The 12,359-nt window shown below is 34.1% G+C and overlaps 2 protein-coding genes across 5 annotated transcripts in view; one reads left to right on the top strand and one right to left on the bottom strand.

Moving 5' to 3' along the window:
- LOC126710384 (uncharacterized) overlaps positions 1-12,359 on the bottom strand; it is a 102,575-nt gene that overhangs the window by 39,433 nt on the left and 50,783 nt on the right. The window lies entirely within an intron of this gene.
- LOC126710387 (uncharacterized) lies at positions 809-12,348 on the top strand. Of its 4 annotated transcripts, none has more exons than XR_007649650.1 (14): positions 809-1,096; positions 1,321-1,406; positions 1,585-1,672; positions 2,724-2,823; positions 2,919-2,992; positions 3,151-3,222; positions 5,332-5,409; positions 6,817-6,941; positions 7,191-7,263; positions 7,895-7,956; positions 8,037-8,417; positions 8,623-8,721; positions 8,956-9,079; positions 9,437-9,539. XR_007649650.1 is itself a non-coding variant. In XM_050410815.1 (14 exons), exons 2-13 carry the CDS (start codon positions 1,321-1,323, stop codon positions 11,074-11,076), a joined length of 1,440 nt encoding a protein of 479 aa, XP_050266772.1. In that variant the 5' UTR covers positions 813-1,096; the 3' UTR covers positions 11,077-11,080; positions 12,046-12,348. The 4 variants fall into 4 exon arrangements, 1 of the variants encoding a protein (XP_050266772.1); XR_007649651.1 differs by having other exon boundaries at positions 8,959-9,079; XM_050410815.1 differs by lacking the exons at positions 8,623-8,721; positions 8,956-9,079 and adding exons at positions 10,879-11,080; positions 12,046-12,348 and having other exon boundaries at positions 813-1,096.

Here is a 12,359-nt window from a genome sequence, read left to right on the forward strand (position 1 = left end):
TTGGATTCGAATCCTAGGCATTGAGGAAGTCCTGTAAGAGACCACCAGGTTTTTGTACAATCTGATTCAGGGGAATGGATTGGAGGCCCAATCGGATGCAATTACGCCTGTTCCGTAGAAGCCAAGAGATGATTATAAAAACTTCTGCTCTAAGATCATCAGATACCTGTAAAAAATGAGCAAACATATTAGAAAAATCCCCTGGGGGGATTGCAACTGAGCTACGGGCCCAACTTAGTTGGCTCCACACATTCTCCAGTGCCTCGCATCCCCACACAGCATGGAGAATATCTTTGGGTTGGGCATTACAGATCGTGCATCTGTCAGTATCAACTATAAGGCAACGAAACAAGTTGACCATGGTGGGTAAAGCCTCATTGCAAGCACGCCACGCAAAATGCTTCATCTTGGAAGGGATCTATAGCATCCATAAGCCTCTCCAAAATGACTTCTAGGGGTTAGGATTTGAGCTATAAGTGTTGTTGGCTGAAGCATCACAAGCCCACAACTTATATATAGGAATTATATCATGCATCTTATTGTATATTTTTAAGTGTATTCATGTATATGCATAGGGTTACAAGCTAGTATTTCTTAATTTGTTATTGGCTTATTAATTAATGAAAAAAAAAAAGACTCAATTTTAGCGTTATCCAATTTAAAAAAAAAGTTTAATGGGATAGTTAAATGGCAAACAAAATAAAGAATATTGTAATTTTCTCTAATTATTGTAATTCTAATTTAGCACGACTTTCAAAAATTTGGCTTCAAATAAAAACAAAACTTTCAAATAATGCTTTCCACCAAAGCTAGCTGCCATACAAAATGTCAGCAGTTAGCTTCGTTCCCATAAAAACAAAACAAAACAGAACAAAAGTTAGCTTCGTTCCGCGGGACCCTTATTAAGCCTATGCCCAATATATATGAACATTCCTCAACATCTTAAATTCCTCAAAATCCTTCCGTCTTGAAAATTTCAAAATTTATTGCGCGCACATATTAATCAAAAAAAAAAAAAAACCCTAAGCCTAGATTTTCAAGTTTTCCGACGAGATTGATTTTCCGGCGACTCTCCGATCGTTGTTGTCGATTTCCGGTGAGCGTTTTTCTTCTTTCTCGAATTAGATTCGAATATCATATGCTGGTGTGCTTTAATTTGCTCGATTCTGGATGAAAATTTCAGATGTGTATATATAGAATTTATACCTGGTTTTTGGTTTTGCTGAGATGGCGATGGATAACTGAATTTTAAAAAGAAATTAATTATTTTCTCAGCTACCAAACACTGTGCATTAAGAATTTTTGTTTTGTTGGTACCAGATGACGACCAGAAAAACCAGTAGCTGCTGCGCTATTTGTGAGAATTCAAATCAAGCTTCTATTTGCGCCGTTTGTGTCAATTTCAGGTCTGATCTCTAAAATTACGAATTATTATTGTGGAATTTTATGTTTTATTTAAATATTTGTAATCTGATCTTTATGTAGGAAACTTTATATGGTTTTTTCTTTATTTCAGATATGTAATATGAGATTTGTGTACGAATATAATATGAGAAAATTTGTATGTTGGGCTATTCTTTGTAGGTTAAATGAGTACCACAATTTGTTAAAGTTGCAGAAGAGTCGCCGGGATTATTTGTATGCAAGATTGAGTGAAGTGGTTGTGGCAAAGGTTTGATTTTTATGTCTTGTGAATGCTCTTTCCGTTCCCTTGTTTTGTTTTATTTTTGCTTGAATGTCAATTGTTTATATTTTACACCTCACCCTTAAGCAAATAAGCTAACAAAACATAAGCCTCTCCAAATGCATACTTTAAAAGGATTTGGTGATTGGGGAGCATGGAAAATTTTTATTTATGCGAGAGCTGTACCGCCCGAGAAATGCATATGGGTGACAGTGACACTATCAAGGCAACAAACCTAGGACCTTAAAAACTATAACAATCTCTATGGACCATCTTTATTACAGAAGTATCCATCCTGAGATTACAAGAATTAATTTTTGGTGTGGTAATGGCTGAAGACTGTAATTCTGCAACCGTGTATGAAAAGACATCTAATCTTGGATTGGATTCATATTTAAAACAAATTCAGTTATAGATCCTTATGACATATGTTGTCTCCACAAGATGCTGCATTATGGGTCCTGGAGAATAAACCTGAAAAGGCCAAAATTCTAAGTTACACACAACAGCAGTGAAACCTATTTCTACATGCTTGTGTTGTAAAAGCTTCAAAATAATGAAGCTGAGGAGCTATGAATGGAAAGATGGTTAACAGTGCTATGTAAAGTTGCATCATTCGGACAGGGTAATTGGTTATACAAGGTGGAATAATGGAATAACCATAATTGTGACCAGAGTAATGCTAATAAAAAAAAAAAAATTGCTTGTTCAAATCATAGAATAGCGTATCTCAAATACATATTGGGAAAGCGAATAGATTGGTTTCTATGTTGTTGAATTATTTCCAATTATTGTAAAAATTTGATGGATGATCCAATTTCACTTATAATGTACATATGTGGCTGCCGTTTCTATTGTTCTGTTCTGTCACCCATTATTTTCTTGATTCATTCTCTGTTATGTTTCTTCTGTATTTGCATAATTTGACCATCTACTGTTTGTATTATATACCATTGTCAGTATTATGTAAAAGTGATCAAACTTGGCGTTTGAATCATCTCAGGCCATTTCTTAATTTATTGTATGTAATATTTACTAGGGAAAGGCAGACGATCAAACAAATTGGAGAGTGCTTCACAATGACAAGCGCTCAAAGTTGAAGGAGAAGCTCCGTAGTAATAAACGACAACTTGAGCAAGGTTGGTTGCCCCTTAATGATTTTCAAATGCAATTTAGGTTGAAAATTGTACGCATTTCTGTTTAGAAACCTCTTGGCTAATACTTACATTTACAGGGAAGGTTAGGATTGAGAGGATGTCTGATGATTTAAAAGATAAATATGGTGTGCTCGAATCAGCCCTTTCTATGGTATTACAGATTTTTTATTTATTTATTTATTTATAAATTAATTAATTTTTTTAGTTATCATGCTTTAAGTTTTGGTTTTAGTCACTTTTACTAGTTATATTGTGATTTTCTGAAAGTATAAATGAATATGTATCATGCATTGGTTTTAATCTCTGCAGTTGGAAAAGTATCGTGTGGAACAACTGGGAAAGTACTATCCTAACCTAATTTCCACTCAGACCTTAGGGCATGTGAGTGGTATTTTACTTATTCTATTATTCCTTTTGATTTTTGATACTTGTTTTGTGCCTAAATTCCGTATATTTGTCTCAACAGAGTGACAAATGAATATACTTATAATGGGCTGAGTTTAAGTTACACTACTCAAAATCTCTACATTAAGTTAATTTTTTTTCAATGCCATTTTTAGATCACATGTTCTTCCTTTAAAAAAAAAAAATTTCTGTTTAATTTCATATTCAAATGTTGTTTACTATTCAATGCATAAATTGCATTTATTATATTCTAAAATAGCAAATGCTCCTCTAACTTCAAATAAAAAAAGTACATTTAAAATGATAAAAAAAAATGATTTTGAACAATTTAGAGATGAGATGGTTTTTAATCTCTAATTACGAGGAAAACATATAATCTAATGGTGGACTTAAAGAAACACATAGCCAATCTTTGCTATGCCCTGCTAATGTAGCCAATATATTGGAGAAGCTTCAATAGGATTTCTTGTGGGAAGGATTGGGAGAGGAGTAGATTCATCTTGTAGAATGGAGCATTGTTAGTATGTCTTTACATTCAGGAAGGTTGTGGGTTTGGAATTTGGCCACATTTAATTAAGTGAACGTTTGGATCCCACGTCCAGCGTCCACGTTTTGCGTTTTTTTTTTTTTTTTTTTTTTTTTTTGACCAGCGCCTCTTGCTCTGTTCATGGGACATGAACAATGCATTAAGGCAAATGAACAGTGTTTTGTGTGCGTGAACACTAACCGGAAATTATTATTTTTTATTGTTTTTAGTTTTCAGCAAAATACGTAGTATCCAAACGCACCCTAAGTGTTATTGGGGAAGTGCTTTTGGCGTTTTAGTTAGGAGCATGATTCTTTATGAGGGAGCTGGGGGTTTTTGTTGTTTGAGGCTAGTGGTGGTAAAATATGTTGAGTTAGCGGGGGGTTGGACTTCACAGCCGCGATGATTCTCTTGGTTGTGGTCTTTGGAAGGCAATTGGAGCAAGATGGGATAATTTCTCTAGATTTGTGGGCTTTGGTTTAGGTGTTGGTAGAAAAATTAGATTTTGGGAGGATGTGTGGCTCTCCTACAGGAGATTAGCATCTTTATATCTTGTGTTGTTTCAGTTAGCTCTTAATAAAGAGGCAATAGTGTCAGATTGCTTGGAGTGTAGAAATGGAGTAATCCATTGAAATCCTACATTTGTGCAATCTGCTCATGATTGGGAGTTAGAAATGTTTGCTTGTTTCTTCCAATCTCTCCATTCAATCTGGTCCAAACAGAGTATACATTGTTTTGGAGTTTGAGGAAGAATGGATGTTTTTGTGGCAATCCCTTCTATGGCCGTTGGGAGGTACTAGCGGCTTGGAGTTTTGTTGGAAGGCTATATGGCAGGTAAAAATCCTTACTTAGTGAAAGAGGTATGATGTTGGTAAATCAGTGTGACAAGTGTACACATAGTGAGGAAACTGTTGATTACTTGCCACTTCATTTTCCAGTGGCAATGGAGTTGTGGAACTTTATAATTGTAGTTTTTGGAGTTAGCTAGGTGATGCCTAGGACGATTAAAGGAATGATGTGAGGATGGCGACAAAGACCTATTTCTTTCAGAAATAGAGTATTGAATGCAGTTCCTAGGTGTTTAATGTGTCATATTTGAAGGGAGAGGAATAGGAAGATCTTTGAAGATCAAGGAGTTTCTACCTTGGGGTAAAATCACATTTTGTAGGGACATTATTCAATTTTTTTTGGATCCAAGTAGACCTTCTTTGCTTTTTGATTTTATCGAGGATTTGGCTATGTAATTTTGTAAAGAATCTTAGGGTATATACCTTAGATTCTTCCCTTGTAAAGCTGTTTTATTTCAAATGAGACATTTTTCCTTATATAAAAATAAATAAAAATTGAAGAGAAAAGAAAAGATATTGGGTGGTGTAACATTAATAAAAATTTATAACACGTGTAACTTGAACTAATCATATTTATAAGTTGGTTTATTTTGTATTTATATATTACAATGCTTGAGGGTAAAAATATAGGTGTTGTGTATTTTTGTTCCTCTCTTCTATATGAATATATATTTTTCATCTAAACACTGATGTTGATTTGTTAAATGACAGATGGCAATCACTGCTGAACGTCTTCATAAGCAGTCCGTGGTCATAAAACAAATATGCAAATTGTTCCCCCTACGTCAGGTAAGCTCTTAAAAAATATCTTGATTTCTGCAAGTTAGTAAGTGTTGTAAATTTTGGTTTACTAATTTACTGAACATATTTTGTTGATAACTTATGATCAGCATGTTGTTTGCATATCTGTTTATTACTTATCCAAAAAAAAAAGTATGTTATTTGCATGACTTTTAATTGCATTTTAAATATATGTACAATGTGGGATGCCTTATTTTTTTTAAAAAGAGTCCTTTTTAGTTCAAATACTCAACTACAGTCTTTCTGGCAAGAACTATATATTTCAAAATCAATTAGCATTTGTAATATCTTAACAGAAATGTTTAGGCTGGTGACTCAAAAATTTATTTTGCAATTCCAAGCTTCCAATCTCATGAAAAAGAAAAAGAAAACATTTTTAAGCTTCTAATCTATTATGAATCAAATTGAGTATTGGAGCTTATATTGCGTATGGTTAAAGATGCATGATTATCATATAATCACAAATTAGCTAGAATGAAGGCTGCATGAAACTGATTGAACATGGTTTTCAAATAACATGTTTTTCAAATGAACAACTTCAAGGAGCCTTAGATTTCAACTACTTGTTGGCAGTAGTCATTATTATATAGTAGGAAACATGATATTGTTGAAATAAAGATAAAAACTAGTGTTAGGTCACAAGAGGCATACAGTCAAAAGGTGTACATTTTCAGAAGCCTTGGCTTGTGGGTCATGTGCCTTGTAAATATATCACTTCTAATTTTTAATCCTCAAGTCATTTTGTAACTGGCTTGCCCCTGAAGCCTGCAAAAAAAGAAAAGAAAAGAAAAAAGAAATAAAGATATTCTGAGTTTGCACTTATTGTTAATGTGTGTGTCCTTTGCACAGCCTTCAGCTTTCTTACTTGTTATTTAAAAACATCAGTTAGAAGTACTGATTTTTAAGCAATTTACATTGGAATTAGAAGGTTAATGTAGATACAAATGTAAAATCCTTGGGAAGTTGATTATAATTTTTTGATCCAATCGTTCCCGGCAATGGAAAATTAATTTTTCTCATTGTAATATGGGATTTTGATATTTTGCCACTATAGTACATTTCCAGTGTACTTGGGTTGGCTATTTATTTTAATAAAAGTTGTTATGTTACCTTTTAAAAAAATTAAAAATTTATGACCCAATTGAACAAATTAGGAGAAAAATATCCCACTGAAAACAAGAAAAGGATAAGAGAAAATAAAAGAAAGTAATACTTGTTTGTTTTCTTGGTCCATTTTTGGTCCAAAATGATATAATTTCCCAAAAGTAGCTTTTCAATGAAACATGAGATGATGTTTTGGTTTATAATTATTTTCATCAAATATGTGGTAAAATATGAGCTCCACATTGCCTTTGGTGTTTTCTCAACTCTAGGCATATTCTTTTTATGTTTTAGGTGATTGTAGATGGTGAAAGAAAAGATGGGTCTACAGTTCAATACGATCAAATTTGCAATGCACGCTTACCAAGAGGACTTGATCCTCACTCTGTTCCATCAGAAGAGCTTGCTGCATCTTTGGGGTAAATTTTTCTCTTGAGGCTATATTTGCATGCATATTTAGAAGCAGATTTTTGCAGTGGTATTGAATATCTTATGATCACCATATGATGCTGCTATTCTTTTATGTACTCATATTTTGGGGTTAATTTATATGTATCCTGCTAATACAGTTATTCGTATTGTTAAAGAAGTCTGTTCAGTTGGATTTTGCTTAGCTAAATTGTTATTGTCTTTTACACTAATTGGTAATTACCATGGTTGTTAAACAGATACATGGTGCAACTTCTAAATCTTGTTGCTCAGAACTTGGCATCTCCTGTGCTTCATAACTCTGGTTTTGCAGTAAGCACTGTTACCCTTCATATGATAGTTTTAAATTGTTTTACATGCAAACTGTGATTTTGGGTTCTTTTATTCCCTATGTTTTTTGTGGAGATGGAGCTTTACTTTTGAACATAGATGACATGGCTATCTTGAAGTTGAACTCAGTTGAAGTGTTTTGTAAAATATTTATGTGGTTTTCTAAATTTAGGATTAACATTCTTTCATTATTGTTTCTGTGAGGTTTGGTTGATTTATATAGCTTACATTTTAGGGATAGTTTGCAATTTGCTGAAAATATCGGGTTTAAAGCAATACATTTTTTTAGTTGAAATTGGAAACTCCTTATATATGCCTCTGTCAACTAGCTTCCATGCTCCCTATTCTAGCCTATAATTATTGTTAATGGAAATATTTTTAGATTCCTTATATATGTTTTTTCTTAGATCCAAGATAAAAACAATTCTGGCTTTGTACTCTTGAAGTTCCAGCATTTTCCTAACGGTCACCAATGTACCCTCTATAATGTGCTTTTTCTTTAGATGGGACATATGAAGCTTCAAAAAGCCAATGAATATGATTTTTCATGTTGTATATTTGGATTCTTTTACATATATTATTTGTTGCTATGTGTATTATAAATTTATTTCAGGGTTCTTGCTCTAGAATATGGCAACGAGCTTCTTATTGGGATGCACGTCCATCATCTCGAAGGTACTTGTCAGTCAAAATTATTGACTTGTCTTACTTGGGTTTATCAGCATGTTGAACTGAATATACTTTCTGATGTGCAGCAATGAATACCCCCTTTTTATACCACGCCAAAATTATTGCTCCACTAGTGGGGAAAATTCATGGTCTGATAGAAGCTCATGTAATTTTGGCGTTGCTTCAATGGAATCTGAGAGGAAGCCACGCCTGGAATCTTCTGGAAGTAGTAGCTTTAATTTTTCTTCTGCTTCTCTACATTCTGTTGAAACACACAAGGACTTGCAGAAAGGGATTTCACTTCTCAAGAAAAGTGTGGCATGCATAACTGCATACTATTTTAACTCGCTATGTTTGGATGTCCCTTCCGAGGCATCTACTTTTGAAGCATTTGCAAAGTTATTGGCCAAACTATCTTCGTCCAAGGAAGTTCGATCTGTTTTCTCTGTGAGAATGGCTTGTTCAAGGTATGTTGTCCCATGTTTCCCCATATTACATGATTTCTGTTTTGGGCATCATCATTTCTGTTTTATCATGTATAAATGAAGAAGAATTGTCTTGATATATTTTTGGACAATGCGTTCTCAAGGAGTATAACAAAATAAATAATTGTGAAATTTGTTAGTAATACATCCTAATTGTAGCATCTGACTAAGGCAGTACTTATTTCAGAGTTGGGCTTACAAATGAGCCCTCTGGCTTGCTACAATGAGTAGAGGATTATGCATTGGAATGGTTCAGGTGTTATATTATTTGTCTTTCCAACGAAAGGTCTCTCCTTTATGCAATTTATTAGTTAACCTATCTGTTATGTTAAGGCAAACTTTCAGAAAATGCTTTTATGATTATGAGTGAATTCACAATTATTTCAAACAAAATTCCTCGATGGAAAACATTAGGGTTCCCTGCAACCAAGAAATGAAAATGAGGGATTGATGGACAGAGATAGGTGTATGCCTAATGTACTTGTATTTTGAAAATGTTAATATTGGAAAATTTTTGAAGTAGGAGGGATCAAGTCCTAGAATCTGGATCATGAAGAAAGTGTAATAACATTTCCTTAGATCATGGAGCATTTGAGATGGTGGATCAATGCAGTCTGTTGTGTAGATCTTTGATACGATGTTTGGTGAGTTTGGTCTAGGTTTAAATGGAAATTTCCTTTATATATATATTTAGCAGAAATTATTTGAGTGCATGTTTCTTTTTGTCACTTCTATATGAATCAATATTTCTTTCAACAATTGAAATTTTCCAAAAGAACAGGCCTATAAAATCCTCTGTGCTGGGGTCAAAGAATGATTTTGTACAAAAATTTGTTACGAAGGTTGGTTATGCCAAAAACTTTAACAATTGCCTATTGGAGAACTGTATTTACTAACATGTCATCAATGACCCAAAGTCATTAGCAATATTGTACTTGTAATACCAAGTATAGATAAAACTTTTTTCTATATTGTGCATGACATTTGCTCTTAATCTTCAGGTCGAGTAAACAAGTTGAACAAATGAACAAATCTGTATGGAATGTGGATTCTGCCATGTCGTCAATCACTCTACTGGAAAGTGCACATGCATTGCCTACAATGGTATAAGTCAGGGAGTCAAACGTTGTTTTAGTAGAATTTTTGAATGATCAACTGAAGACTTTTTTGCTTCATTACATTTGGCATTTGTTTGTGCTTTCTTGGCTGTGGCTTACCAAAAGACCTACTTTTTTGTTGTTGAAACTATTCATAACCATCATATTATAATTTTATTTTATTTTAGAGGTGGGGCCTTGGCGCAATGACAAGTGCCTTCCACCGAAAACAACAAGTCAATAGTTTGGGAATTAGCCTCTCCAAAAAATTGGGGGTAAGGCTACCTACCATGACCTCTCCCAAACCCTACAAAGGTGGGAGCTTTTTACATTGGGTACAGCCTTTTTTTATTCCTTGTCCCTCCCCCCTCCCAAAACCAGGAAAAAAAAAAAAAAAAACCTCCCGCTCTGCCTGTCCACACATCCAAGTGGGGTTGGATCACTAGGGAATGGAAAACTCAGGAAGCTATGATTGTGAAATATCATTTCTCACCTGTTTCTTTTTTTCTTTTTCTTTTCCTTAATTATTATTATTATTATTATTATTTTGCTGTAATTTTCTCCGCTGTTGCTATGTGTGGAAAGATGGAGTTGTCAAGAGCATCGTAGCTCAACCGACACCTTCTAGTGTCTCTAACGGAGACATCCAGGGTTCAAAACCCCCCTCCCTCATTGTAATTATCGAATCATCAAAAAGAATATGAGGAAAGATTGAGTGAATAACAATTACATGATATGGTGCTTGAGACAGGGACCTTAAAACAAAATCTATTGTGAGTGGGTTGGATCATCTGGAATGGGAAACTGAGGTAGCAATGGCTGTGAAACATCATTTCTCACTCGTTTTTGTCTTTGTTTTTTTTTTTTTTTTTTTTGGGGGTGGGGTGGGGGTAAGTTTCTCCGCTGTTGCTATGTGCGGAAAGATGGAGTGAATAACAATTAAATGATTTGGTGCTCTAGACGGGAACCTTAAAACAAAATCAATTTTGGCTCTTCGACACACATGTTGGTTCCTTAAGCATATAGTGTACATATGGGACATAACATGGCTAGGAAGGGACATTTAGCATAGCTCTTATGTTACTTTGTCAAGAGGGATCTGGTGGGGAGAGAAATTGTATTTCCATTTATGCCTGTTTTTCTAAAGAAGCCAATGAGCTTTAGCTCAAATGGCACTCCACCCTGTAAGAGTTGGGATGAGGGCTAGGTCATGGGGTCAAAACCCACATGCATGTATAATTGCTGACAAATCATTAAAGAACTAAACATTATGGCTACTGTGGGATATTGTATTTTTCTGTAGGTATATTGTATTTGATGTTCATCTATTTTCTTTTGCCTTCCAGAAAAACATTTGTGAGAACCTTCGAAATTCTGCTCCCAGTTTTCTTTATGCCACTGAATTGTCTGATAATGGAAAGAATGAATGCATCATTGAAGGATGGGATATTGTGGAGCATCCCACTTTTCCTCCTCCCCCATCACAATCGGAGGATGTTGAGCATTGGACTCGAGCCATGTTCATTGATGCCACAAAGAAATGATCTTGTGAGTCTTATACTTTTTCCATTCAGTAGTTGTTCATCTTGACAGTTGTTTAGCACTTGTGATTTCACCTTTGTCTAAAATCTTTCTTAACATGAGTTAGGATCCACTCCATTTACCTTAAAACTGACGAAAGCTAATCCTATGTTAAGATTTAAATTAGACAAATCTAAGATGTAAATGTTGCCACGTTATTTAAAATCTCATACCAGCAAATACATTGTTTAAAGGGATGGTAACTGATTTTAAATAATGTGGTGCTTTGCGCACCTTAAAATTTTTCAAAATTAAATCTTTGATGTGAATTGGCAGCAGTCCATTTCAAAAGAAAATGGAAAAGGATCCTTATCTGTCGGATATCTACGCAAAAGTGAACCTTAATCGCTTTAAATGTATACTGAAGAACTTTGTTAGAATAAGTTTTTGAATCTATTTTGCTCTTAAGTTTTACATGCTGTGGTTGTTTTACACATGCATAGACATATCTTTCTATGTTTGAAGTTGGCCATCTATGTAAACATCAATACATCATGCCCATGTTTATGTCCAGAAATTGAGGTTTAATGCCAAAAAAAATACAAAAATCTGTTCCTAACTATTGCTTCTCTAAGATGTGATTCTTCTCAATTACTTATACGGATGGAACATGTTTTGGAGATTGGAAAGAGTGAATTTCCTCGTATGTTTATGTATAATCTGCATCAGGAAGTCAATGGTGTATGGTAACATGCAGTATAAGCTTAAAAAGATTTTGTTTCTTTTGGTTTGAATTGTTATGTCTGTAGTGTCTATGAATTTCTTTTTTCCAATCATGACTCCTGATAATTTAGATGCCTTATCAGAGTATAACATTTGAATGGAGATATGGCTGTGTACTTGATTCACATGTTTCAAATTTGTTATTAAGGTATCAAGGCCTTTTCTGTTCTTACTAATTGATTTCTTTTTGTTCCTGTTTTATTTGATAGGCTCATGGAAGAAGGCACTTAACAAGAGATAAAGATTGCATGGAGGATTAACATGTTTGGCCTTTACCTCTTACTTGTATATAGAGATGATATCAAAAGGTGTGCAATTGTGCATAACTGTATGTACATATCTGTAAAGATGGTAGTTTTAGGATTTTTTTTCCCCCAATCATAGCTTTTCTTTTTAGATACAAGCAATATTTAGATTCATCATTCGTCCAAGAAAGAAGATACACATCTGTTGCCAACAATACTTTGCATTGATTTTAAGGAGAAATATATAGCTTTAATTTTATATGTTCATCAAGTTCTCT

This window comes from Quercus robur, chromosome 12 (genome assembly GCF_932294415.1).
Source record: "Quercus robur chromosome 12, dhQueRobu3.1, whole genome shotgun sequence".
Taxonomy (NCBI): Eukaryota; Viridiplantae; Streptophyta; class Magnoliopsida; order Fagales; family Fagaceae; genus Quercus; species Quercus robur.

What these genes read in the sequence shown, in the direction of transcription:
- LOC126710387 (XM_050410815.1), top strand. Translation starts at nt 1,321, where the DNA reads ATGACGACCAGAAAAACCAGTAGCTGCTGCGCTATTTGTGAGAATTCA. An exon ending in TAAACGACAACTTGAGCAAG is followed by an intron (nt 2,824 to 2,918) that starts GTTGGTTGCCCC and finishes TTACATTTACAG; the next exon opens with GGAAGGTTAGGATTGAGAGG. An exon ending in CACATGCATTGCCTACAATG is followed by an intron (nt 9,540 to 10,878) that starts GTATAAGTCAGG and finishes TTTGCCTTCCAG; the next exon opens with AAAAACATTTGTGAGAACCT.